This window comes from Pelobates fuscus, chromosome 9 (genome assembly GCF_036172605.1).
Source record: "Pelobates fuscus isolate aPelFus1 chromosome 9, aPelFus1.pri, whole genome shotgun sequence".
Taxonomy (NCBI): Eukaryota; Metazoa; Chordata; class Amphibia; order Anura; family Pelobatidae; genus Pelobates; species Pelobates fuscus.
The window spans coordinates 144066803-144090548 of NC_086325.1; the positions used below are offsets into that span (position 1 = coordinate 144066803).

General features: G+C 38.9%; 1 protein-coding gene across 2 annotated transcripts; it reads right to left on the reverse strand.

The window, feature by feature from the left end:
- Nucleotides 1-3812: 3812 nt before the first annotated feature.
- PHF8 (PHD finger protein 8) lies at nucleotides 3813-19141 on the reverse strand. Of its 2 annotated transcripts, XM_063432652.1 has the most exons (22): nucleotides 18928-19141; nucleotides 17418-17706; nucleotides 16457-16542; nucleotides 15605-15722; nucleotides 14359-14519; nucleotides 14081-14222; nucleotides 13471-13657; nucleotides 13083-13245; nucleotides 12887-12974; nucleotides 12605-12711; nucleotides 12278-12369; nucleotides 11630-11719; nucleotides 10715-10972; nucleotides 9437-9546; nucleotides 8703-8893; nucleotides 8171-8256; nucleotides 7962-8086; nucleotides 7204-7541; nucleotides 6932-7027; nucleotides 6204-6313; nucleotides 5808-6090; nucleotides 3813-4998 (listed from the first exon to the last, which is right to left on the reverse strand). In XM_063432652.1, exons 2-22 carry the CDS (start codon nucleotides 17513-17515, stop codon nucleotides 4907-4909), a joined length of 3021 nt encoding a protein of 1006 aa, XP_063288722.1. In that variant the 5' UTR covers nucleotides 17516-17706; nucleotides 18928-19141; the 3' UTR covers nucleotides 3813-4906. The 2 variants fall into 2 exon arrangements, with proteins under 2 accessions (XP_063288722.1, XP_063288723.1); XM_063432653.1 differs by lacking the exon at nucleotides 10715-10972.
- Between the last annotated feature and the right edge of the window lie 4605 nt (nucleotides 19142-23746).

Sequence of the window (23746 nt, forward strand, 5' to 3'; positions counted from 1 at the left end):
TTATATATATAATATATATACATATTATATATATATAAAAAGGCATTTAATTTATTTTATAACATTTTAATATTTATTTTTTTACACTACCTACCAGCAGGGGGACTGTCTAATATTTTAAACAGTCCCCCTGCTGGCAGATCCATAGCCAGCTATAGGGGGCCATGTGATCGCTCTTTGAGAGCGATCACATGGCCCCCGGGGGCCTCATTTGCCGGAGGGGGGCTGCCTGGGCTCTCAGACAGCCCCCCAGAAGAGGATCGCGGCGGAGGTGAGTACACCTCTGCTCCTGGGGCTGCAAGCCGTTACGGCGTTCTATGCCGCCGCAACGGCTTTAAAGCCCTTTAAAGCCGCGACGGCATAGAACGCCGTAACGGCGTTAAGGGGTTAAATCGAGGCCTTGGTTAGGCGAGCTTCCCTTCTGGTTATTATTTTATTAGTTACATAGCGCCAGCAAATTCCATAGCGCTGTAGTTCTGAGTTGCGTGTTTTTTTTTTGTTTGTTTTTTTTATCTTTTCTACAATTTCAGTAATTGATGATGGCAGACACACGACAAAAGCACAAGGAGGCAGCTGCATACTTTTATATCTAATAAAAGAACAAGGCTTTCTAAAAATATATATAAATAATATAAGTAAACAGAAACCAGGACAAATAAAAAAAAAGTAGCTTTAAGAGCTCTCAAACATAGCCGCAGCTGCAAATGCAGTTAGAAGAACCCACACATCTGCAAAGCTGCTTCAGCAAACAAAAATAAAATAAAAATTATTTAAAAATAAAAAAAAAAATCTTATTTTGTGTGTCCAAAAAGCCCCCCAAGACCTCCCAAAACTTACAATTAATAATACAAAATGTAACCTTCCCATGGCTAGTGTAAACCCTAGATGTTCATTTTCTGATGTCTTCCTGAGCCAAAACAGTGGAATGACTAGGGTAGCTGGTTATACAAAATAAAAATAATGCATTTTCCCTTTCTTGTTACGACAAGCTGGCAGTTGGATTAATTATCTTAAAGCAGCAGTACTTTACAGTAAGACATTTTTGATCTATATATATATCTATATCTATACAGACAGACAAACGCAAGTGGACAAGTGCAAAATTCCAGAACACAAACATTGAGTATATGAGCTTAAAATTGAACTCGGTGGACAATTTTCATAAGGGACTGTAGAAATCTAGTGGAGTAAGTGCAAAACGTAGATAATTGACAGGTAAACTGCAAGAGACAGACAAAAATAGCGTACGAGTGTATTTGGAGAATTTCTTCCACTGTGGCTGGTTTTACCTCCAAATGTCCAATTCCCTTATTAAAGGGACACTGTAGGCACCCAGGACCACTTCAGCTCATTGAAGTGGTCTGGGTGCATAGTCCCAGGTCCCGTAACACTGCAAAGGTAATTACTGCAGTTTTAATTTAAACTGCAATAATTACGTATGAGGGTTAACTCCACCTCTAATGGCCGTCTACCAGACAGCCACTAGAGGGACATCTGAGTCGCTAGGTGACTTTTGGTCGCCTGACACTGGACGTCCTCATGCTATGTGTTAAGAAGGATGACTATCAATGCTTGAATTAAACTTTATATTATCTTTTACAAAAGAACGGATGGAGATTTAAAGTGAAAGCACCCCGTAAATTATACAAAGATACGAAGAATGATAAGGACATCTATGTCCTAGGACATCCTTGAAAATAAGGAACATGTTTAATCTATTGTTCCTGCTAAATAGCTTTAATAAGAATTACTAGTACAGGCAAATTATGGAAAATTACTTTATGGGCTTTCTTTTGAATAACCAAGCGCTATTGAATATAGATTAGGTTATTTTAGAACTACTCATGCTTAAAGTATCAAGTGTTTTCTTGATGTCAATCCATAACTCATAGTAGCTGCTTTCTACAAAATGCAGGACCATCTGTAATGAAATACAAAACTGACAAGTTTCATCACATTTAATAGAACACTCCAAAAAAAAAAATTTTTTTAAAAAAAGTAGATCCCCACTAAGACAATTTGCATGTCATTTTGTTTTGTCTGCTTTGTGGGGTATATGAAATCTTGGCTTGCAATAGCTGTAGTTCTAGTAACTGCAAGCCCTCCCCTTGTTACTCAGCCCAGACTTTCTGTGCCTGTCCAATCACACACTTCTCAATAAGTTCTAAAACAGAGCACCTCCACTGACTTAAACAACTAGAAAGTTACAGATTTACAATCAGAAAAGTGCTGGTTTCTATTCAAACCTCTACTTTTATATAACAAAGGGGGAAAAAACAACAACAAAAAAACCTGACAAGACTGTTTTATTACTGTAGGTCACCAAGATTTTATCGTTAACAGAGTACTAGGGAAATGGGCAAAACAGAAATTGCTGCCTTGTATGAATTAAAAATCATATGCCCAATTGGAAGCGGCAGGGAAAATGTTTAAAATAAATAAATAAATAAAATGTTACCGTTAGGAACGTGATCTGCAAAGGGTTAGAGCAGAGTAAAAAAATCACTCATGTCTATTTACAATAAAATAAGAACAAAATAAATTTTTGCAGGTCAGTAATTATTTACAAGCCTCTCCGATTAACGCCAATGTGACTGGGTGGCTTCGCCTCTTAAAGACACAATAATGACCATGTATAAAGAAAATGTGTTTTAAGAGTATGTAACTTGGACAATATGTCCCAATACACAAAAAATAAGTAAAAACACTGCAGCACTTATCTGTACTTCTCTAGTGGAACTGTGGTTTAGGAGAAAAAAAAAAAAAAAAACTGTCAAAAAGTGGACCTCTCTCTAAAATCTGGGTCTACTGTGACAAAATAAATTAGCAATGGTGTTGCTATTACTCTGATTTTTAATGGAGTTTTAAAGACTACGTGTTTGCTTTTCATCCTCTTTTAAGGTGTGTCAGATACCTCTCTAAATTAAGTTATAGGGACCCTCCATCAGAATGAAGTTGTTATAATGCGAGGAAGACTCTGGTGCCTCTATCCAAAGCCATTTAATTCAAGCCTCAGACAAAAACAGAAGGAGAGGGGCAGAGTTGGAATCAACACTTTGGGGTTAAACCGTTTGTTAATGGTTTAACCCCTAAAGGTAAACCACTGCAAGGACCTCCGGACACCATAACATCTTAAATCAGATTCAGTTGCTATGGTGCCCGTAGTGTAACTTTAAATCAGGTTATTTGGGGTTTCTGTGCAATCAAGTGAAGTGAAGGATCTTCCATCCTCATTTAACCTTTGAACAACTCCTTCAGAGAATGTTAATCTCAAGCTATTCCTTTCAGGTTTGATCAGTATTCTTCCACAAGAGCACAAAATACAGGATTTGATCCATTAAAGAGTTTGACTGTAGCAGAGGAAGTGCCACAAAGGGCTGTCTTCCCAACCGCAATTAGAAAAATGTTAGCGCTGCAATGTAAGCATTGACATGTTTTACACTACAGGCTTAGAAAGAGATGGACACTGCACCCAGACCACTTCATTGAGAAGAAGTGGTCGGATTGCCTTCAGTGCCCCTTTAAGTTGTTGTGTACTGCATCACAACAGATGGCTATAGTAAAAAGGGTGGGAAAATTCTTATGAATATCATAATATAACAATGTGGAGAGTAATGTTAACCCTTTATAACAACTACCAAGTACTGCTGCTTTAAGATTACACTATTATAAATTTAGACAAGTTTTTTTGCATCCCCGCTTATATCGATGCCAGTCCATCACCTTCCTTCCACCCAGAAGACTAGTTACTGCTACACCCCACTTGAGAAATGTACCCACAATTCAAAGAAATCAAGGATTGGACAGCAAGATAAAAACATGGGACACCTTTAAAAAGATTTGCAACAATGCAGGTCAAACCACTTTTAACATCACAACGTGACAGCATTGTGTTCAGTCAACCTTGCACAGGAGTGGGCTGTCCACAAAATTTTGCACTACAGGCAGTGAGACGTTTCTGCAGGCTTATGGTTCAGTCTGATACTGCTGTATCGACCCTTCACTTGTCCTTCTTGGGATACTTCATATGCACTAACGGTGGCCTTACAGTCTTCAGATAAAGGATTTTCCATTCCAAGTGCAATTATTGGGACGAGAGAGCGCACAATTGGACCGGTCTGTTGCTAATGTACATTGTACAGATAGGTCCTTGCAGATAAGGTTGCATGACTCCATTTGCAAAGCTATCTGATCTTGCTCCAATCAGGAAGCTATGGGCAGGAACAAGCCAAAAATCACAGGGAATAAAAGTAGCTTGCTTGGTGGCACGCACACTATAGTTGTCATTATAAGTTCACTGGTACAAGCGTGGATAACACAGCTTATGTCTCATGTAGATCACCTTACGTTGGTGTAGTTCAACAGAGTAAATTTACCCTTTTGGGAACAATTTTAGAGTAGTGGGGTGGGGGCAGGGATAAGGTGGCTTTAGACTGCACAAATTTACTAACCAATCCTGGAAAATCTGGCTATAAAACGTTACTGAACCAAATTACATTTTTGCTAAGGCTTCCGCTCTCTAGGTTTTGTAAATACCTAAATCTGCCACTAAGGGTCCACTCCATTGTATACAACATGTGAGTAATGCAGAGGGCAACGCAGAAAAAAAAAAAACAGCCACAGTCTATTACCCAGGGCACACACCAGGCTATTGAGAAATTAGTTTTTGTTTGGTGAACCATCCAACAAATGTCTCTTGAAGATGCCCCAGAAGAACATAGTCTTTTTGGTTTGTTTTTCATAGGTGGCGGTGTAAAAGACTTGATTTTTGTGTTTGAAAGTATAAAAATAACAGTGTTCATTGCAGGTAAGAATCTGTTCTGAGCTAGTTTAACCCGGTGCTGGATAATTTCAACGAGGCTGGGAAGGAAGAGGTAAGGGTTTGAAGCAAATGGGATGGAGGAGGTCACAGCAGGAGCAGTTTCCCATTCCGGTGGATTTTCAGGATCTTCCCCAGCCTTTGCTTAGCAGTAGCCAAGCCTTTCTTGGGCCGTTTTCCTGGAATTGAGAAGTAAATTATTTTGTTATTTTGCCTTCGTACAAGTACATTCACAACACCATTACAAAATAACCATGAAGGCTCTCTTACCTCAAATATAGGACTGGACTGAATCAAGTTTAAAATCAAAACTTGTGAAACATGAAATGAAAAGCAAGCTATGCTGCTTAGAGGAACACTGACATTATAAACATATTAAGTGTTAGAATATTCAGGATTTATTTTTACAGAAGCTTCTCCGTCTTCTGTGAGATCATCATTCTGATACTCTCTGGGCCAATCTAAAGCCTCTTATAGAAGAGAATAGGGTACCAATGGTGCATGGGCAGCAAATGCAACATCCCCCCCAAACTGGATGCTTTTTATAGAATAGTATTATCCCAATGCTTCTCTACGAGAATAGTAAGCATTTAGCGTCATCATGCTGGGTGTGACGACACCAAACAAAATAACCTTCATGGTCCTAGAGATGAAAATCCTCTAGCAGCTGTCATCCGGACATCCACTAGAGGCAAGTTCTTTTACAAAATTAGGCATTGACATTTCTCTAGAAATGGCAAGGTTTACACCGGTCAGGCTGCAGGGAAAAATTTTTGTTGTTGTTTAAAGCGTCCCTTTAAGTGGACTTACATGCCATGGTATTCACATGCATTCCATTAATAAAACAAATATGCAGTGGAAAAAAAAATGACTTTTAAGAAAGTAATCAAATGCCAATACAAAGGTGGAGCCAAAACACAGAATTCTGATGCATTTTGAACTACACCTCGAGTAGCAGAATGTACAGGTCAGACCATGCATTTCTTACCCTGAACTCCTTGGCTTCCTGGAGAGGATGCAGATAGCCGCCGATGAGATAAGAAGACACCAGGTGCCATAGGCGTAGTTCCCCTGTTGATCTGAGCCATACCAAAAATATTGGGTCCTGCTGTGTATTCATGGTCAGCCAAACTGCCAGAGAAAACCTCAGTGTGGGTTTCAGGTTGTGGCGTTGGTGGAGGGTCTGGCTCAACTGGAAGAAGAGGAAGATCTTGCTCGCTTGGTGATTTCTTCTTACAAGTCACTTTCTTCTTAAGAGATTTCTGCTGTTCCTATAAAAACAAATACCAATAAGTCTTATGGCATTTCTTACACTCCATGCCCTAGAAACGCAAGACAGAGAGCCACAAGTGTGATCTGGCTGATAAGCAAAGTTGATAAGCACCTGCTGGGAGAGTCTTGCAGCAGCTACAGCTAACCCAGTTTCAACAGAGGCTACACGTGTTCCCTCTCGTACTGGACGGGCTTGCTTAGGAAGTGTTGGAGTCACGCGTGCTGGAATGAAACCAAATAAATAAGATACATTCAAAAGTGTTTAGTAAGGAAAGGAAGTAAAATAAAAAGTAAAATAATAAGATACATTCAAAAGTGTTTAGTAAGGAAAGGAAGTAAAATATAAAGTTTTAATATGACGTCTTAGTAATTTTTGAGGAGTTTCAGATTAGGTATTGGAAAAGGCAATAACGTGGACAATAAATCGTTTAACTTCATGTCATTATAAGGGTTGTCTCCGTAAACTTCCTACGGCAAAAAGTAAAAAGATTTGAAAAGACAGCTATTTAGCGGAGACTTTTTAGCTAAATGTTGATAAATTACTATCTAGCCAGTTATTCCAAACCTTTATTAACAGAAACCCAAATTATGTTGACATGACACTAGGTTTGGGGACTAATTCTATATTCCAAAGTTAGCTTGGCTGCTCATTTATTTACAGAACCATATAAATACAAAATACATACAAAAAGAATGTAAAACCTTTCCAGAGGTTAAAAGAGTTCTCAGCGTGCTAGAGGTAAAACTATTGAGGACTTACTAATAACTGTTCCAAATCAAGGTGACTCAGCCAAACGATATATTAGTCCCAACACAGAGGTTAATTTTTTTTTTCTGTACCTTTTGGATTCCATGGGGCATCGTCAGTTTGTTTCTTCTTCTTGGGACGTGACCTCAGCGCCGGGTCGTCATCATCAGACTCCAGCGATGGATAAACTGAAGAGAGAAAAGGATGCTCAATGTCAGTGTAGAAGAGGCAGCGAGAAACAACACTGATACAAAAAAAAAAAAAATTAACTATTCGAAACTAGTTTTTAAAACACTGTAGTGATATCAATGAATTTGAGTACATAGTAAAGAATACCGGATCTAGCACCCACGTCAATACTTACTATATTCAGAATCCTTAAAGCAGGCCCCCAAAGTCTCCTGCTCATCGGTACTGTCTTCGTCCTCACTGTCCATACTGCGATGTACCGGCCGCTTTACAGGTCTTTTACCAGGTCGCTGAATTACTTTGCTGTTACCTGTACCATTGCTACCACTCTTGCTGTTGCTTCCAGCAACTTTACTGCCTCCTTGTGGTAGCCCTAACCCAGCACTATTGTCCTGACCAGCTGCCCACCATGCCTGAAGGTTGGAAGGAGTGCAAGAAGAGGAAGCCTGGAGGTTGGCCATGCACAGCATTCCCTGGATAGCCTCTTGTGTGCTGGGAGATGCAGGTGCTTCGCTATACAGAAAAATATGGAGAATATTAGGGAAGAATTGCAAGCAATATAGATTTGTAAAGAGTGTACTAAAGAATTAAACATTCACAAAAAAAAATCCCTTTAAAAAGGTGGGAAAATTGATAGAGAAAATAAAAAAATGTAAATTTTGACATTTATATCATATAATGTTGTAACTTGACTTATGGTATTACATCAAATTTAAAATTAATGCCACCCAGAATTCACTTAGTGGACTGTTAGGATACAATTATTCAATATATTCAAAGAACAGTCGATTACGGTGTCTGTAACTAAAACAATAGGCCTATTTAAAAGTGACAATAATGTACTTATTTAACAAAATGTCTAGCTGCAAAATATACTGCAAAAAGGCAACAGCCCCAAATGTTAAATATTGGTAAATGCTCCATTTTCCTTACTCAAGCTCCGAGTAGTCTGGCCCTCCAACCTGGCGACTCGCTTTCAGCAGGTCTAATATCCCTCCACTGCTAGCGCCCAGGTCTCCATCAGCTGTCTCTACGTCTTCGTCTGTTGTGTAATCTTCCTAATAAAGATTGGATAATTCAGAAATGTGAATTTTTACATCACAGCCGAAAAAGACTCCTGATAGACTCGGACATTAACCTACCTCAACATCAAACTCCAGCTCCCCAGGTTCTCGGACGCGATTTGGATCGGAGCAGGGCTTTGCACGAGGTAGCTTTCTAGGGAATTCTAAACAAGGAAAACTCAGTAAGATCACCTAAACTTAAAAAGTGAATAATCATCAGTTGATAGGATTGGCACTTTTTAATGTGGGATACATTTTGTTGAAAAGGTAGCATTTCCTAAATATTATGCTCTCCAACTTTATTTCAAGCAGTTCATCACAAGGAAATAAGTCTCACTCTATGGAGTGCTATACAGCTTCACCTTTCTAATGTTTTGTCATAAAGTCTAAAATAGTTTACACATAACCCAGGGGTCACCCACCAGTAGCTCTCCAGTGGTTTGTGAAACAACTCCAAGATTCTTTTAGTGAGATGTTCCACCTACTTTTGGATAAATAAGGTATACATATTTCTCTAGCCTTTTTGCCACATGAAAGGGATTACAGCATTCCATGATGGAGGACTATAGGCAGGAATCACGTTCACAGAATCATGCTGGTGAGTACGTACTGCTGAGTTTTCTCTTTGGAAGTACAGGCTTTTTCTCCTTCCGTGGCGTTTCATCAATCTGCAAGTCATCCTCAGAATCCATTACGAAAGGTTCTCCCGGGGACAGGTCTGCTTCGAGTTGTTCCTTTTTGGGTTGTTTATTTGCGGCAAATAGTCGCCTGCTGCCTGCTCCAACACGGACCTTTTTCCCACTAAAAGAGAATGATGGAGTACAAGTCAGTGGAAGTCAGAAATCCAATACACGCTTACAATATTCTGTATAATGTAATGAGCCACACAAATATACCCCAAACACAAAAACAGAATATTGGTTCTGTAGAGAAACTAAAACATCTAAACAAAACTTACAACAAAAACAAACAACCATAGCAGAAATAAACGTACTAGTGGTAGATCAAAATGCTTTGGTTAAACTAAGGTTTTAGTTCTTGTATTTCTCTCTCTCTTTTTTTTTTTTAAACACAGAAAGATACAAGAAGAACAATGTATTCCTGATAAGCTGCTTTAATGATTGCATTTTCTGCTGATTGTCACTAGGAGCGTTAAGAGACACACTCTCGCTGCCTTGCAAGACAGTAAGAGACTATCTAGTATGAGATTTGAGAGCACAAATCACTTAAGAACAGCAAATACGTTTAATGCAATTATATCAGGCCTGTCAACCGAGGGAATAAGGTTTACTTTGGAGGGCTCCAATCTCGTGTACTAGCACAGAAAATTTACAAACTCATTACCCGATGTTGTTTCCATTGGACAGTACCAGCCTCAGCTTATTCTCTGCTATTTCAGCATCCAAGAGGCAGCCCTGTGGATCCTCATCCATAAAATCCAGGGAGTCATCCACCTAACATAAGGGGCAAAAAAAGTGAAACTATCAACTATATAAAAAATGTACAGAGAAGCAAGAGGGGAATAAAGCCCCAACAAACAAGACAGATATAGATCAGACGTAATCAAGATGCTATGCACAACATGTCTGGATTTTAAGTTCAGACCACCATGAACACAAATCCTGCAGGGGTGAGTGGGGCAAGCAAGCAGTGATATGTAGAAATTGAGAATTAACCACACTATCCGAATTTCCAGAACACCGTGGAAAAAAAAAGGTGAGCAGCTGTAATATGGTGTGATTTCTGGTAAGGAAGATAAAATGGATCATGGAGATTTATTATCTCTATAGAAAAAGAAAAAAAAAAAAGTATTGTTTGATATTTTTACCATGCATTTGTATTTATGCAAATGGTGTGGCAAACTGGGAAATTACCAATATATTGGTTAATAAAACAATGGGCAGGCAGAACTTGCTGACTTTTGTTTTGTAATTACTACTACAGCTGTGATGTAATAACATTTTTCACATAGCTCATCTTAATTAGTTGCAGTATTTAGAGACAGATGGGCTAATATTAATGCCTCTGTTAAATCCAGTCCCTACAAGAATTGAGAGTTTCGGGCCAAAAATAGCAGAGCTTGTTATAGGATTGTGTTGGAGAATAGTTACATTGTGTCTATTCTGGACAAATATTTATAATGTCCTGGAAAATTCCTGTTAATTTCCGCACTATTCCAAAGTAACTGGAATACCAAGTGACAACCAATTTCTGGCACTCCAACTGCCAGGAAAAAAAAAAGCTGTGGAACAGAAATAGAGAAAGAACATGTGTGTGTACACACACACAAGAAACAAAGACTAACAGAAAGAAAAGCATATAACAGGATCAGGGCATGTGCAGCCCTATGCAACAAGTCAGGCCTTAAACGTTATTCACCACTGCAAGCCTTAGAATACCCTCCAAGAGTGGATTTCTACATTTTCGCTCGTCAATGACTAGTGGAGAATGGAAATTTTGAGCCCTGACAGGATTGACAACCCCGGTTTCACCAGCAAATTTATATTTTTATCATTCAGGGGCTGCTGCCAGGAGAAGTTTGAAAAGAATAGCGAAGAAAGATAAATAGATGGATATATGCAAGACATAAATTGTCCTCCCGTTTGTTCTACAGAAATCTACCTTTTCTTTCTTGGGTGTCACGGTTTTCTTCTGGTTTTGATTTGTGGGAGTCCCAGGTGATTCAGGGTTACTGTTAGTTTCTTGCATTTCTTTTCCCTTCCTGCCGCCTTTCTTAAGGGGCTCCTTTGGTTTAGAAGCCCTCTTTTTGGAGTTCTTTAATGGAAGGGTGGTTTTGGAGGGAGAGTTGATGCCAGGCAAAGGACTTCTTGTAAGACCCAAGAGGTTGCCTGTCTTCTCTAGGTTCTGATGAAAGATGTCCTGCGGGTTGACATACAGGGTCTCATAGATTCTGTATATTTAGCGCACAGCAGTTTCCCACCCCTCAAAATGATACTTAAAAGAACATTCCACTGTCACTCCTCTCCCCTCCCACTAAACACTATTTAGCGGATATACCCCATTGAAAACATTTTTGTGTTTAATTATGCATTTCTTTACTTTATTGGCAATTTATCTTCAAAACAGGTTTTCCCGACACAGAAAGTCTGTCCAATCACAGACTTCCCAATGCAGCTCCACGAGAAGTCTTTGCAAGGCAGGTGCTCTGAGCGATTGTTTGCCTCTTGAGTTTAGTTCCACTGAGCAAAACAACCAGATAGTAACAGGATCGGTTGTCTGATTGACAGCCAGGGGGAGTAACAAGCCTAATTTATAAAAGTGACAATTTCTATTGAAATCTGCACTTATTGTAAAATGGGGGGATGGACACACTCTTCACACAACAAGCTAAGCTGATTTAGGGGTGTGTAGTGTTCCTTTAACAGATAAGAAGTTTAAAATTATGCATACACTATCATTATGGGCACAGAAAGTATGACAAACAAAGACTGGAAATTACCAAGAGATAATACACAAAATGCATCGTATTAAAAACAAGAGCAAACCTGGGTAGGATACCGCATTAAATTTTATTACCTCCATCAGTCGGATCTCACGGTCTAGATCTCTGATGAGCTGAGATGTAACAATGGTCTCCGGAATTTCCTCTTCATGATCCATTAAGGCCTAGAATAGATAAATATATCAAATGGAGGAGGACTGGAAAGTGGAACAAGAACATCTGATATAACATTACAAAAAAAAATCATATGGCAAAAAAAAACAAAACCCACAAACACACACAACTGGGGAACATTTCTATATTTAAATGGACACTAGATTTTGACTTGGGCTCCTTCACAGACAGCAGGACGCTATTTAAAATATGTTGATACCTCTAAGCAAATTCAGTGGGTTGTGAGTCTGAGAATGAATGTGTGTATGTGTAAGAGGGAATTGCTAGCTCAAATAAAATTTCTGTGTAAGAGTATTTTGCTCTGAAATTCTGGAAAGGCATTAGCCAATCAAAATTGGACTTCCCACCCTACTAAAGCCAGTACACATTTTAAGGATGGTACAGTGAGTAGAAACTCCCTCCCACGATAGGATAGTTCTGTTTTAAAACGGATAGGATAGCCTGTAAGCAATGCAGAAAAATGTTAAACAATGTGAATTCTGCAGCAAATTCCAACATGCACTTCTACAGGCTAATCATCTTCCAAGTATGACAGAGAGAAAGCACACCTCCTTCTTTGTCCAGATTCTGAACGCAGTGTTAAGGGCTTTGGCTCCATGAAGTAGATAAGATGCTGGGTGTCTCCTGTTTTCTCGCAGTCCTGTATACACATAATAGGGGGTGAAAGCAAAGCACTCAATAATTTGCATAAAATTCTGTGAATTCTGCAATAGGTTATATTTATATGTTATTAGAGCTTTCAAAAGGAGAACTAGTAGCAAGACAATGTTATCATCATGTTCCTACCACTGAAATACAGACCACAGTCACATAAGAATAGCAGACCAATGACAGTGCTATGTACATCAAGACCAAGTTGTGCCCATGTGACTCACCACGGAAAGTGTCTAGTAAGTGCTTCCCCACATACCAACAGATTGACTCAAAGTTTGGAAACTTAAATAGATCAGCAGTGCTTAACTTCTTCTCAATCTCATACGCTCTAGAGAAAGAAGGAAAGAAACAGAAAAAGTAAGGGTACGAAAATGTTTAAAATCACAAATGTTTTACAAGTGCTTAAAGATCAGAAAAACTATGGATGGAATAAAGAGACATACTGAAGAAAGAGGAAGTTAGAAGAGTTTTTTTCCTCTCCTCTTTCACACATCACTACTCACTTTAGCTGCATGGATATGTTCAGACTGTGCAGGAAATTCCCACCAAATGCAAGACAGTCGACTGGAGTGAGCACGGCGTGAATCCACCCTGTGGAACAGAAAGACATGGTCTGAGGAAACAATAAAAAACCAAATGGAGGAACTCGGAGAACAAGGACCACAGCACCACCTAATTATCCTGTCCAAGATGATTCACCTGTAGGGATGAAGAGCGTCTGGCCTTGCTTAACAGGACATCTGTAGCACTTATCCACTTGATCTCCAAAAAACATCTCATTTTGGTTGGAGGAGCTGCTCCAACATTCAAACAGAGCCAAATTGCTTTTGGTGGGATGGATCAGGTAAAATATTTTCTCTCCCTGAGTAAAAGGAAAAATAAAGTGGGTTACAGAATATTAGGGCTCAATGAAATCATTTCTTCTACAATTCAAGATTACTGGGATTTCAAAGGGACTTCTCGCTACAGTGCTTTGTATTGAAGTAATTTTTATACTCAAGATAATACTGTGTAGCTCCAATAAAATAAGGAGTCAATACATTAATGAGATGAAGACATTTGAATACTGTTGCTTCAAAATATTTACCTTTAGAACATGGTACCAGACAGACGTCCCTCCAAAATCAATGTGGAAATCAGTATAGCTGTCTTTCACTCCCATCAAGCAGTATTTCTGGACGTTAGGCCTCTCAAACACGCTTTCTTCTGGCCAAAGGTTCTCAACCCAGGAAAGCTTCCGCACAATCTTTGGAGTCTCCACCAAGTTAGATAACCTGCCAAAGCAGAAATCTAGTTAAAAATAAAATACACTGAAACCTATGGCTTGTGGGAATCACCTTAGTATTTAGAAATTATAGAACAACATTTATAAAGCTGTGAAGTCCACAAAAAAGGTTTGTCCTAAATTCTAGGTTTAAGTACTCCACAACCATAAAAATTTAAATAGCACACACTACCCAAACATGCACTCCTGCTGCTATTCCAAAAATAATGGAGTATGAGGGGTGGAAAGGTTGTTCTAACTATTGAGTTTTCTCTGTAACTATGTTCTATGTAACACCGCAAAAATAAACATTTGGATCTGCATTGTAAAACGAAATATCTGCAAACAAGTTTAGACCTATCTTTAATAAAAGTTTAATACTTTCAATTTTTCTGGGTGTTGGGAATAATGGTAATCCAACATAAACACAGACCTGGTCTCAGAAAATTCCAAACTGATTACATTCAACACCTTCTCTCTCTTGGGACTGTTGTAATATTTTACAAAATCCTTCAATTTCATCTTCAGATCTGCTTGTCTCGTTACATCAATTACATCAATCTCCTTCTCTGGACCTGTAACGGGGAAGAGAAAATAAATTTATATCTTTAGGGACAAACAAAAAAAGCTGAGAAAAATCAAAAAAATAAGGGAATTATATATAATAATAAAACATTGTTTTTTGTTTTTTTTAAAAAGGTCTTAACATACCCACATAATACTCCACATCGTTCACAGTGAAAGACGGGGGAGGAAGGGTCATCCCTAACCCATCCTTCTTCAGGACAAGAATTGGGACGCTAAAGCTGTTCTCTTCCAGGTACTCCACGGTAAGCTGAGCTCCCTGTGGCTTCAGGATCACCTCATCTGCACTGGACATTTAAGTATTTCAGTCAAAATTCATTTTCAAGAATACGAATATGATAAAAGAACATGAAGTCCAGATATCTTTTAAAAAATAAAAACAAAAAACACCTTTAACTTTCTACCACACAATATTAAAATGGTGCTTAGTAAGCAGCTCTACAAATAAATAAATGCGAAATAAAAATGAGTAACAGAAAATGTTAACGTAGTAGCAGCAGCTCCCCCAATAGGAAAGAATCCAAACAAACCTACTACGTACACAGACACAATTATAAAATATTAAAAAAATAAAAACAAAAAAATATCATTGGTCAACCCCTCCATTAGTTCAAAACAGGAAAGGAGGAAGGATGATAATAAATAAAATAAAGATAAAAAATACTTAAATAAAAAATAATATCCACTTGTTTACTTAAAAAGTGGCAACAAGTAAATTACAATGCTCCTGATTATGTACATTTTGCCACTTTTTAAGTAAATAAAAAAAGAAATAATAAAAAGGCACTTAGAGATGGGATTCTACTTTTTACCTTTTTAATATATATTTTTGTATTTCTTATTTATTTGCAATTTATATAAGAGGACTTTAAGATAAGTTTAGAAAGAACATACGTTTGTTTGGGCAGGGCTCTGTTCACCCACATGACATACATGTTTTGTTAGCACTAAACAAATCTTGTTTAATTTAAATAATTGTAATTGGCTGTGAAAATGGTGGCTGACAATCAGAACCAGCCTGGATCTCATACAAGTCTGTTTTTTTTTTTATTGTTTTTCTTCTGACTCTTCCTGACATTTCTTTAAGATGCAGGGATTTATGAAGATGTAGGAAGCAAATTACATAATGTTTATCGGCACATGAAAACTTGTCTCCGTGTATTAGGTCATATAAATTTTTTTTCTTTCAGAATCTTGGGATGAGGTGTGTATAAGGAGATAAAGTTAGATGAGCTAGATATTGGTATTGAAGCACCAATTATACCTGTGATCTTTTCTTTTACATAAAGGGCTGCTGATAGTGTTTGTTAAAACAGGTATGGTTAATATGCTAGGCTAGACAGCCCAAATAACGAACAGGAGCTCTGGTTACCTGGGGAAATTCCTACTCCTTAACTCCTTGATGAAACACGCACTTCCCGTCTGCACTGGCTTTCCTAAGTCTTTGCTCAAAGCAGCATCCTGTTGTTTCACGCCACGCCGGCGTTTCACTGAACAGAAAAAAAAAAGAAAAAAAAAAAAAAAGACAAATGAGGACACAAATAAAACCAAAATGTATATAAATAAAAATAGGCCCCATTGGAGCACACCAAATTATTTTTAAAAACCCTGGTCCATTAGCAATGCAATTGGATACATTTACCCTCAATATTTTTTTTTTTAACTAAAGAGCATTTTATAGTTAAGGGAGTATTCTACATGCAGTTTTTAATTAATAATGTTATTAGAATTAAATTCCATAGGTTGGTTACTCGACAGTTAACAAAGTTGTTTTCCTGACACTATAACTCCCTCTAGTGCCTACCAATAGACAGACACAAGAGGTGGACTTAACCCACAAAGGTAATTATTGCAGTTTCTTAAAAACTGCAATAAATACCTTTGCAGTATTAAGGCACCTGGGAGACTGCACCTAGACCACTTCAATAAGCTGAAGTGGTCTGGGTGCCTATGCATTACACTGAGAAAACGTGGACATATCACCTGTACAAAAACGATAGGCTATATCTATTGGGCTAGCCAAATTAAAGTTTATTATGGTTGCCTGAAGGTAGACAACTCTGAAGGCAGCCATATAGCCTTCCACCAAAGCCACAATAGTACACTGCAGCAGTCAGTGCTCAGAGTGGCCATTCACAATTGTAAAGAAGACAAAGTGTATCTTCCAAATAGCTCCAGGTGACATAAGACTAATTTCTCATATATTTGCAAAGTATTTACTTACTAACAGACGGCCCATGAGTGATCTCACAGTTAGGACAATGATACAGGTCAATCTCTGAAGCTTTTTCCTCCTCCACCCCAACACAGCTGTCAGCAAATGATGAAATAAGAGAATGGATTAACTCATACAATAAATTAAGAGTGCATAATCATACAGCATGATGTAAATGTTAAATAAAACAAGGATGTACAAACCATTTATTGTGGCTACATCAGGGCTTGACAAATTTGTTTGGAATCTAGGAGTCAACTAAAAAAGTTAGGAGCCAGTTGTTTTTTTAAAGGGACACTATAGTCAGCAGAACCACTACAGTTTAATGTAGTTGTTCTGGTGCCTATAGCCTGTCCCTGTAACCTTTTCAATGTAAACGCTGCATTTTTGTGTACGTAACTTTCTGTGAAGTCCATCTCTCCCGTAAGCTTTCTACAGATTAGAGTACAGTCCAAGGCATGTGTCTATGTTGCTCTGGAAATATCAGGATTTGCAAACAAATGAAGCAAGCAGACTTCTCCAGAATATTATTATTTTTTGGGTTAATCATCCCTGTAGATCTATGTGATAACACTATCTCCTCTGTCAAATGAAATATCAATCTAGCAACCAATATCTTGGATCTCTGATTGTATATATCAAGAGATTGGAGATTTTACCTAGCTGTGCATGTGTGTGTGCCTCTGTCAGTGTGCGTGCGACAAAGGCACACACACGCACAGCTAGGTAAAATATTATATTAGGTTATCTTATTGCTTTCTTCCTACTGGACGAAGACATAAAGTTAAACCACTATAAAGGATTTTATTTATTTTCTGCAGATTTCAGAGCTAGTATTTCATAGCTTTAAAAACAACTATTGACTAGAAATGCAGTGTTTTTCTGCCCCTTTTACAAGACGCAGAAAATACATGTAAGGTCCACACATAACAGCAATACCTGAATGCGGTTACCCAGCTAGCAGACTTACCTGCCATGAAACCAGTCCTGACAGACATCACATTCAATCATAAAACGGGTCACATCATAAGGCAGGCGGCACAAGCAGTACACAGGCACCGATGCCATCTTATAGCATGTAAAACCGATACGGCACAGAGAATGTCTATGTGAAAAATCCTCAGCTTCTTAAAGACCAGCTACAAACAAGAACACCATAGATATAGTAATCCAAGCAGGAGTGTCCTTCTTAAATAACAAAGAGATCCATTGATGATGCCCGTTCAGCCCAGTAAATACTGTTGTCTTGTATATATGATCTGTGGAGATAGAAACAAGAGTTACCAAATACAACACCAATCAAAATGTATAGATTACATTGTTACAGCATTCTCCAACTCAGTCTTTTGGGTTTAAAGTTTTGTAACGTGGAAGAGAATTCAATTACCGTATAAGAGGGTAAAAACTGTATTAAAAAAACAACAACAAATAAAACACAACAAAGGCTGCATTTTGTTGGATACGTAATGAGTTATATGTTATCACTAGGGTCATTAATGGCTCATTTCTCATTTGATTAGCTAACATTAGAAACCACCATGGGTTACTCACATATCCTGTGATTACCCACCATAAACCAAATGGCAAAGAAGTATTTACAAAAAAATGGTGTGGGGTACTAATAAAATGATGAAGCAACTAGTTTAACGTAAACATGCAATAAAGAACAGCAGAGAGTATAGAATAGGTTTTAGTTTACAGCTTTGAAATAAAGAGAACTGGGACGGTTATTTACAACCTAATTATCGGTATTGTAAATAAACTAATATATATGGGAAAACAAGGGGCTGGCTGCACTCACATGAACATGCTTAAATGGGGTGCTGCTGGGGGCCAATAAGTACAGTAAAAATGAAAATCCAGCGCACTCCCTTATCTACTAAACAGCTACTTTGGTGCTGACAGATTTTGCTAGTTTTATTAAAAACACCTAATCTAGGCAAAAAAAACAATGGGGGTTTAGTTACATTTTATGATGATACATTGCATAAGCCTGCCACGACGTCAATGTACCCTATCTTTGGCAGGTCCTACTCTCTTTCATTTTTTAAAATAAATATATATATATATATACACACACACTAACAGTAATAACCAAGATATGTATTCGCTAAACTCTGAATTATTCGCTAAACTCTGAATTGTATCGAGCTTAACTCCTAATGACAACATTCTGAAATAACCAAACTGCTGCTGCTGCTGCTATCAGGGTTACTTACTAAGGTGGGAATTCAGAGTGGATTTTACATTTAAGGGCAGAGTAGCTGATCTCATAGTAAGCCTGACTCGGAGAGTTTTTCCAATTCGGCTACTTTGGTCTGAATGTTACCCCTGGGGTTTGAATTCGCAGTTTAGTAAATGCACTCCCGGCGGTGGGTTCTGTGAGGGTCCCGGGGCTGCAGGCTCAGTGGGAGAGTTTAATGTTAGGAGTGTGAGGGGGGCCCCCCTCTCCCTGTGACAGGCCCGGACCCGCGCTTTACCTGAGGCCGAGGCCTGAGCCTGGAGTCCGGATTCGGGCGCCCTCCGGCCGGCAGCGAGTTCGGAGAGGTCACCGAGGACAGGCGGGCGGCAGGGCGATCACAGGCCGGCCCGGGGGTGGGCAGAGGCGGGCTGAGCCCGCGGACACCGCGGCTTCAATAATAGAAGAGGCATAGGCCTTCGCGACGCCATTACCTCCAATAGCTCCGCCTCGCTTCTTAGTCGTCACCAGTAAGCGACAAACACAGATCAATAAAGTTAGTTGAAACAACATTCGGGTCGTTAAATGCGCCATCTTGGTAGAGGCAGGCTCCCCTTTCCACCTTCCAAACACTATTCTGTAGCTACTCTTGCTTTATTTTAAATGTTTTCCCCCTCACATTATGTACTTACTTCTAATAATATGAAATATATTATCTGAAAGCAAAAATAAATCATTTAAAGCCAGCTTTGCAAGAGGCTGTGCATAGAAATCCACCTACTCACCCACTACCTGTCCATAATCAGGTCCACTTACCTGTGTGAGTTCATATTACCACTTGGATATAATAATGATAATAATAATAATGTCTAAATTTGGTTTAAGTATAGTTGTCAAATGAGCAATCCAGGTAATTCTTTGCCCCCCACCAACCTTCCAGAATCCAGTCCTGAATGTATCCCTGCTGTTACTGGATTTGGGGGTTCATTGGACACGCTTGCGCTGTGCTGAGGCCAAAGAGGATGTCAGTAAGTCTGAGTGTCCCCCTTTCTCTGGGCAACTTAGCCACCCATCTGGATGGTACCCATTTTGGACTTCGCGTCACTGGCTCACCCACTCATACCCCACGATGTTGGGAGACGTGGTTATTCAATACTCTCAAAAATTTCGAAAAAATTAATTTAGACATTTAGGCAATATAGCTGCTGTCGAAACATTTATAACCCTGTATGGACTAATGGTGCAGTTTGCCTTGACTTGTATCCAATTTTCTGGTCAATTTGATTTGTGTATTGTGATTATGTGGATCGAACCACCCCAAGTGTCCAAATGTCAAAGGGTTCATCCTACTGGGTTTTTGGGATATGCAGTTTACATTCTGCATCATAAGGTCACCTTCTCAGCAAAAAACAGACATTCCCAGAGATTTGCTGCTCTAACTTACATTGATAAACTATGGAGATGCTGGGAGATAGGAATTACAGGACGGGAAGATTTGGGACGTGGGAGAAAGTTACACATTACCCATCCAGTTTACAGGGCCGGGGGCTTTCATTAGGCCACTTAAGCGGTGGCTTAGGGCGCCAGCTGCTTGTGAGTTGGCAGGGATATCAGAAGGTCTAGTTTTCTGTTCATTTCCTTGTGGATTTTTTGGGATATCCACGGAGTTATACAGCTGCTTTAAACACATTTTATCCTCTTTTTTTTTTTTAAATTCACTAAGCGCCTTATTTTACACCCACAGCTTGCATTTGTTTGAGATCAGAAGGTCTCCCTGTGTCCGCACCCTCTCCCCAAGCCAAGCGATCGCAAGCTGCTCTGGATACCGTGTAGGGAGGGAAAACGTGGTTTGTACTTCCAGGCCACTTTCTCTGCTCAGTTGTACTGTATTACTGTCCCTGTCCCATCACCACAGCCGCTATCCCTGATTGTTGCCTTTGAACCCTCACTACAGCACCTTACCTCCCCCCAGCTATATTGGGCTGAGGGGGAACTAACTTGAATCTCCCTTCCCATCTTGTACTAGATCAGTGATGGCGAACCTTTTGAGCTTGGTTTGTCAAAATTCGTAAAAGAAAAACCAAAACCTAGCTTAAAGGAACACTATAGTCACCTAAATTACTTTAGCTAAATAAAGCAGTTTTAGTGTATAGATCATTCCCCTGCAATTTCACTGCTCAATTCACTGTCATTTAGGAGTTAAATCACTTTGTTTCTGTTTATGCAGCCCTAGCCACACCTCCCCTGGCTATGATTGACAGCAGCCTGCATGAAAAAAAAAACTGGTTTCACTTTCAATCTGATGGAATTTACCTTAAATAATTGTATCTCAATCTCTAAATTGAACTTTAATCACATACAGGAGGCTCTTGCAGGGTCTAGCAAGCTATTAACATAGTAGGGGTTAAGAAAATCTTATTAAACAGAACTTGCAATAAAGAAAGCCTAAATAGGGCTCTCTTTACAGGAAGTGTATATGGAAGGCTGTGCAAGTCACATGCAGGGAGGTGTGACTAGGGTTCATAAACAAAGGAATTTAACTACTAAATGGCAGAGGATTGAGCAGTGAGGCTGCAGGGGCATGTTCTATACACCAAAACTGCTTCATTAAGCTAAAGTTGTTCAGGTGACTATAGTGTCCCTTTAACTCGAGGGCCATGTCACATCTAGAAATATCCATAATTTTGTGATATTTCTAGCTCTATATGTCCTATGTTACCCCAGCAAGCATGAGACAGGTTTGCAGCAAAATGCAAACTGCCTACGGCAGGGTTCTCCTGGTCTCTTCTGTTAGTCAGCTGTCAGCATACAACTGATTGATTGATTGATTGATTGACAGGAAATGGTATGGGGTATACTTATAAATTTTTTTCAAGACAAACCTTTACTAATAATTCTGCTAGTACGAAGTGTACATTATTTCTATTGGTTTGCAGTGTCTCTATAAACATGGTTTCATATATATTACAATTACGAAGTCTTCTTGGTTGTGAAGAGATTGAAAGACATTCTCTGCACTGCCTTTTGACATAAAATGTGTTAAATAGTAATATTTTTTTTCACATCAGGGAAGCTTTTATCTTTTAATGAGAAAATGCATAATTTGCTGATGCAGGGTTGGTTTACGGTCAGTAGAATGAAGTGTGCCTTTAGGAAACAGGAGTCTGGGGAGTAAAGAAGAGCTCTGTCTTTGTCCCATTAAACTTGTGCAGAAATGAAGGTGTTGAGGATTGCTAAACTTACTTACAGTTCTCCAATAGACTCAGCAGGCTTAGGATCAGTGTTCTGGGCTCATTCACGGAAGAAGTGTTGGAGGAGACCGTGCTGCGCTATGACCCGGGGTTCACCCTAGCGTTGCCGTGACACGCTAGGACGCAAGCAAGAAGCAACCAGAGCGCGTACAAAGTAAGTGCAGCGCGTGTTCACTGTTCTTAGGCGATGACCGTCCATAAACAATGCGTCACCCGAAATGTCTCGGAGTGTCACCTTTGACATGTGTGTCATAGGTTCGCTATCACGGTACTAGATGGTAATTTTGCTACATCCCACATATCACACAGTGCCACGCACAACATTCACAGTGGTCCAAACATATCACTCACAGCTACCCACACACATTACTCACAGCTATAAAGACATTACAGACGGCCAGCTTTGTACATCACGCACAGAAAGCCATAACACATAATTACAACACTTACAGCCACCCTACATTCATTCAACATTTTAACAAATATTCACATTACATTAAAACATAGGGGAAAATTTTCCTAGTGCACACCCTGATGAAATGGACTGCACATGCTGCTTTACTGGAATCCGGGCAAATGAGCTGCCCACATCGACCAGACTATTGTAGAGGCAGGCACCAAGTATGTATGGATGCATGATGGCAGCCGTGCCAGGCACCCACAGTGCAACCATTACTCACAGACTCCATCTCCTGACTCCCAGTGCACACTAAAGACTATATATCTTCACTGTAAAGACTTTTCGTGGTATCTACTGGATTGGAACACTAGGGAGAAGAGGACGGACATTCCTTCCTCCACTATATTTCTTCAAGTAATGGCACCAGCCTGCCAACAGAAGTATCTCACATATGCATGTTTAGCCCATGGTATACACTTATATGCCTTTTTCCCCAAGCACCTGCGTCATGCCTGGTGGAGCATGGCAAAGCAAGGAAGCCAGAAACTCATCAATATTCCAGATTTTGACATTTTCAAAAGTATAAAGACAAAGTTAGGCCCTATTTTATTATATATGTTATCTATCTTCTTGATTGTGCAAGAATTTTAGATCGGTTTTCATTTTGAAAGTAAATTATAGTAACTGAAAAATGAAATTCCTCTTTTAGTTCGTATTGACCATGTTGCAATTAAACACAAGAAAGAAAAAAAAAAAGAAACCACCACACTTTTAAAAACATTTTTTACTAAAAGAATAGACTTTATTAAGCACTGTAAGTCTTTCTAACTGGAAACCAAGCTCCTCCATTAAGCATTCCTAAACATTCTGCATCATAAGGTCACCTTCTCAGCAAAAACAGACATTCCCAGAGATTTGCCGCTCTAACTTACATTGATAAACTATGGAGATGCTGGGAGATAGGAATTACAGGACGGGAAGATTTGGGACGTGGGAAAAGGTTACACATTACCCATCCACTAAAACAGGTGACTAGCATAAAGGGCATTTATTAACAGGGGAGAAAATATAATCCAGAAGCCATGGTTTGGGGGATTTTTTTTTTTTCATTGTAAATAACACAGACAGTATTTGTTAAACATGAATTACTAACAAATATCATTGCAATGATAGGTTCAACTAGATATTAAAAAAAAAAAAAGAGTTTTAAATAAAAACGTATTGAACGTATTGAAAGAGAAAGCAGAAGTTAATATTAATCAGGTTCAACAGGGAGCGGGCTTACAATATATATATAGTTAAACTTTGAAAATCAGCATAATTTTCTTTCAAATATTTCTCATTTCTTCTTGAAAAATAGCAATTAGTTTACCACTAAAACCAGGAAAAAGGAAGCATAATATCACAAGTACATGTGCAGCAGATACATAAAAGGTCAGGTTTATGCCCTAAGGATTTAGGTGCAAGGA

Coding starts and splice junctions, on each gene's coding strand:
- PHF8 (XM_063432652.1), bottom strand. CDS start 17,515: ATGGCATCGGTGCCTGTGTACTGCTTGTGCCGCCTGCCTTATGATGTG. Junction 8,257..8,702: donor TCCAAAGAGAAAACTCAGCA/GTACGTACTCAC, acceptor TTCCTTGTTTAG/AATTCCCTAGAAAGCTACCT. Junction 7,542..7,961: donor CCAGACTACTCGGAGCTTGA/GTAAGGAAAATG, acceptor TTTTCTGTATAG/CGAAGCACCTGCATCTCCCA.